Raw genomic sequence first — 3,998 nt, forward strand, 5'->3', positions numbered from 1 at the left:
GATGATGTCCCCCCTCCCGTGATGATGTCCCCCCCGTATCCCTCTGCAGCCCAGCCCAGAAACTCGTCTTCAACAGAGTGAACGGCAAGAAGCCGCACGTGCTGCCGCAGCAGGTCTCGGCCCCGGAGGAGTGCTACACGTTGGCCCACGAGGAGAATGTCCGCTTCGTCTATGAAGGTGAGGGCAGAAGGTCCGTGAGGACACACGCCCGCTCGCCATCCCATCCCGGGGTTGGGGGATGACACTGGAGCACGTGGGGTCCCTCCTCCGTCTTGCTGGGGCCGTCGGTGGCGGGGATGGGGCCCGCAGCCTGCGTACCCCCCACCAGCTCCTGCTCCTCTCCCGCTTCCCCCACCCCGGGCTGGGGAATCCCCACCCCAAAACTGCCTGTTTCTACCCCCTCCCAGCCTGGCAGCAGGTAGAGCAGCAGCTGGACGGCAGCCGGAGCGGGGAGAGCGCCTGTGGCCCCGTGCAGTACGTAGAGAAGACCCCCAACCCCGGACTGAAAAGTAAGTGGGAAGCAGTCGGGGTCATGGGTGTGATGAGCTGGTGTGGGCTCAGCCGGGCACCTGAGCAGGGCTGCAGTGGGAGAAGGAGGAGGATCCCGGTGCTGGATGTGCTGGTTGGGTATGTCCTGGGGGTGCTGGGGGGGTGCTGGTCCCCGGCACTGTGGTGGGGTGTCCCACTGGGTCCCCTCGGAGGAGCCCAAGCAGGCAGGGCGCCTGGGTGATGACTCTTCTGGACATCATGCCTCCTCCGGCCACCGAGGTGGGGTCAGAGAGGGAACACCCCCCCAGGTCCTGCTTGTGGGGACCTGCCCCACCCCCCCGCGGGACCAAGCAGGTAGGGACAAGGACAACTGGGGCATCTCTGATGGCTGCTGGAGTAAGGGCTGTGAATGCAGCTGGGGGGGGAGGCTCCTGCAGCGGCCGCGAAGTCCCCAAGAAGAAAAGGTCCCTGTAAACCAGCCTGGCCTTTTGGGGACAGGGGTGGGGGAAATTTGGGGGTGTCATGGCTTTTTTTTTCCCCCAGTGGGAAATGGTGTGGCTCAGGGGGAGCAGCCGGAGCTCTGCTCCCCACTCCAGCTGCTCTGCTACACTCTCCCCTCTCTTTCAGACTTTGTTCCCATCGACCTGGAGGAGTGGTGGGCACAGCAATTTTTGGCCAAAATCGAAAACTGCTCATAAAAGGAAAGAAAGGTTTGGGTTTGGGGTGGTTGGGGGTGGTGGTTTGGGTTTTTTTGAAGAGAAACAAAGCTGATAGCAGCAGGTCAGACTCCAGAATCGGTGGCGTCGCAGCACCACGTTTTTAAAAGCTGCCCGAAATCAAGTGACCCAACGCTGCCAGCCCAGCGAGGCCGGCGGGGACCGGACCACAGCCATGCCCGGCCGCGGGCCCGCTCTCTGCGCCCGGCGTGGAGGCGCAGCGCGGGGCAGCGCTTTGCTCAGGCAGGGCTTGTGCGGTGCAGGGTGAAACGCAGGAGATGATGGTGAAGCGGTTGGGATGCTGCGCGGCGCGGAGCGGGGCGGGGGGATGACTGTGGCCGAGTGCTGGTGCGGAGGGTGTCGTGCTGCTCTGGATGCAAAGGGCTTGGAAGCATCTCCTTGTCATCCTTGGAGCTGCCTCATCTCCCCATGCGCAGCCAGGGGCCGGTGCTGCCCTGGGGTATGTTTGGGATGGGGACACACACGTGCACATCTGGGCAGCCCCCTGCCCACATCCCCTACAGCTGTAAGGGGGCTGAGAGAGTGTTTGGGGTTGCCTGTGGTGGAAGAGATGGGGACCCCCCCCACACCGCTCTGCTCCCAGAGGCACCTGCCACTCAAAAATCCTTCAGCCCATGGGCTTTGCCAGGCTGGACTGAGCCCTTCCAGGTCACGTTTTGGAGGACACCCCCCTTTTCCCCCCACAAGGCAGGGAGCAGGATCCATGCCCACCAGCGCTGGAGCTGCTCTTGGCCTCCACTGGGGAAAAAAACCCAAAACAATCTTTATTATTCCCATGATGGGAATAACAACCACGCTGCAGCCAGAGGGGAGCAGCGGCCACCTGGGGACTGTGATGCATCTCCTACTGCCTGTGGCCACCACCTCCTTGGTGGCCAGAGCGGTGCCAACAGCAGTGGTGACCCTGCTGGCACCCACCCCAGCTGTCCCTGAGCAGCAGAGCCTGGCTGGTGACCAGTCCTGGTCCTGTCCCCAAGCTGTCACCCCAACAGCACCACGCATGGCCAGCAGCTCCTGCTGTGGCAAGAGGGTCGTCACAGCATCGTGTCACTGCCTAAACGCTGCTTCGTTAAGACTTTCTTCGTTTAGAGCTGGCGCTGGGGGATGCCATCCTTGCCCTTGATGCCTCTGCCGTGGCACTCCTGGGCCAGGGACACACTGCTGCTGTGCCACCCACCCCAGGACCAAGCCTCACGGGGAACATGGGGGTTGTCACCAGTACCCCACAGGGCCGTGTGCAGGAAAGGGGGTGTCCCTGCTGTCCCCGCCTGCTGTCACTGTGCACTCGGGATGCTGCAGCCCCCAGGCTTCCCCCCTGCTCCCCACCCCAGGCAAAACCCCAGGGGCTCTGCTGCATCCTGCCCTTCCAAAAAAAAAAACCCCAAACAACCCCATTACTGGGAGTCCAGGCACCCTCCACCCAAAAACATCCTTCCCCTCCCTCCCAATTCCTCGCACAGGCTTTTCCCACCGCAGCAGTGCCCCGGGCAGGGGGATGCTCCTGGGGAGCAAACCCTCCATGCCAGCGGCGCCGCGGTGTTCCAGGGATGTCCGTCACCCGCTGCTTGCTAATAAAAACCCCACACGTCGTTCAAGATCCAGGGAAATTCTTAGTAACATGATGCACCATCGTTTTGAACAACAACATTAGGCAAAGGGGGAGGGAAAAAAAAAATAAAAAAAGAAAAAAGGAACAGGAAAGAATGAGTCAGTCACAGGAACAAAATGAAAAAACCCAACCCAAAAAATATAACCCGACCCCGACAATGCAATCACCAGAAGGGAATCAGCACCCCTCGCCATAAATATTAATTCATTTCGTTATGTGCAATTGTGTGTATTACTATAGTGCAAATAGCTCTGCATTGATGGCGGAGCAGCCGGCCCGGAGGGGACTGCCGCCGGGTGACACAGGGACTCGTTAAGGACAGACAGGAATCAACACGGGGTTTAAAACAAACGAACAAACAAACAAAACAAAAAAATAAAGCAACCCAACCACTGGGAAACGCCAAAAAAGAAATCCCAGTTGCTGCCTGTGGCTGTGGCGCAGGCAGTGCTGGTGCCCAACGCACCGTGCCCAGCAGCATCCCCCGTGGGCGGGCAAGGTCCGGCGGGGTGCGGAGGGGACAGGGACGAGGAGGGGGACACGGGACGGAGGTGTGTGAGGTGTAAGGGGAGAGCGCAGCAGGGCAGGGGCGCAGCGTGAGCACCCCTGGCCTTCAAAAGCGGTCCCGTGGCTGCAGAGCACACTGCGGGGCAGTGCTGCCCGTTCAACCTTGTCGCGGGCGCAGGAGTGTCCCCGGGCACCCTGCGACACCGCTCAGCCCCCCGCCACCTCCAGCTCCAGCTCCGGGCATCGCTCCAGGAACGCGTCCTCCCTGCGGCACGGCCGTGGCGAGCTCCTCGGGACAGGCCTTCCGCCACCCACGGCTACGAGGGGACAGCGTTGTCCAAGAGGTTAACGGTGGCGGCGGCAGTGACGGAGCCTCCTCCCTCGGCCCGGCCACTTGTGTCCCCGGCAGTTAGACACCAAGTGCTTCTAAGGGCAACCACAACCTAACGAACCCAGCGAAGGGTTTGGATCTAAGCTACGTGACAGCCTCCTGTTAAACCACGAGCGAACCACCTAACGATACACGGCGACATGCGGGCGAAGCCCACGAAGCTGATGGGTGCGAGCGTCGGGCAGGGAAGAGGGGACGCGGGGAGGCGGGGGGGGACGACACACAGTGCAGTTTGGGGACAGCAGCCCGCTCCCCCTCCACCGGC

At 61.7% G+C, this 3,998-nt stretch overlaps 1 protein-coding gene across 1 annotated transcript; it reads left to right on the plus strand.

Moving 5' to 3' along the window:
* Positions 1–49: 49 nt before the first annotated feature.
* FAM195A (family with sequence similarity 195, member A) lies at positions 50–1,187 on the plus strand (the record flags this gene model as incomplete). Its single annotated transcript, XM_009886373.1, has 3 exons — positions 50–177; positions 408–509; positions 1,117–1,187. Coding segments are annotated over 3 exons (301 nt in total), but the record flags the coding sequence as incomplete, so codon positions are not given.
* Positions 1,188–3,998: the final 2,811 nt, after the last annotated feature.

The sequence above is a fragment of the Charadrius vociferus genome, unplaced genomic scaffold (genome assembly GCF_000708025.1).
Source record: "Charadrius vociferus isolate BGI_N301 unplaced genomic scaffold, ASM70802v2 scaffold585, whole genome shotgun sequence".
Classification (NCBI taxonomy): domain Eukaryota; kingdom Metazoa; phylum Chordata; class Aves; order Charadriiformes; family Charadriidae; genus Charadrius; species Charadrius vociferus.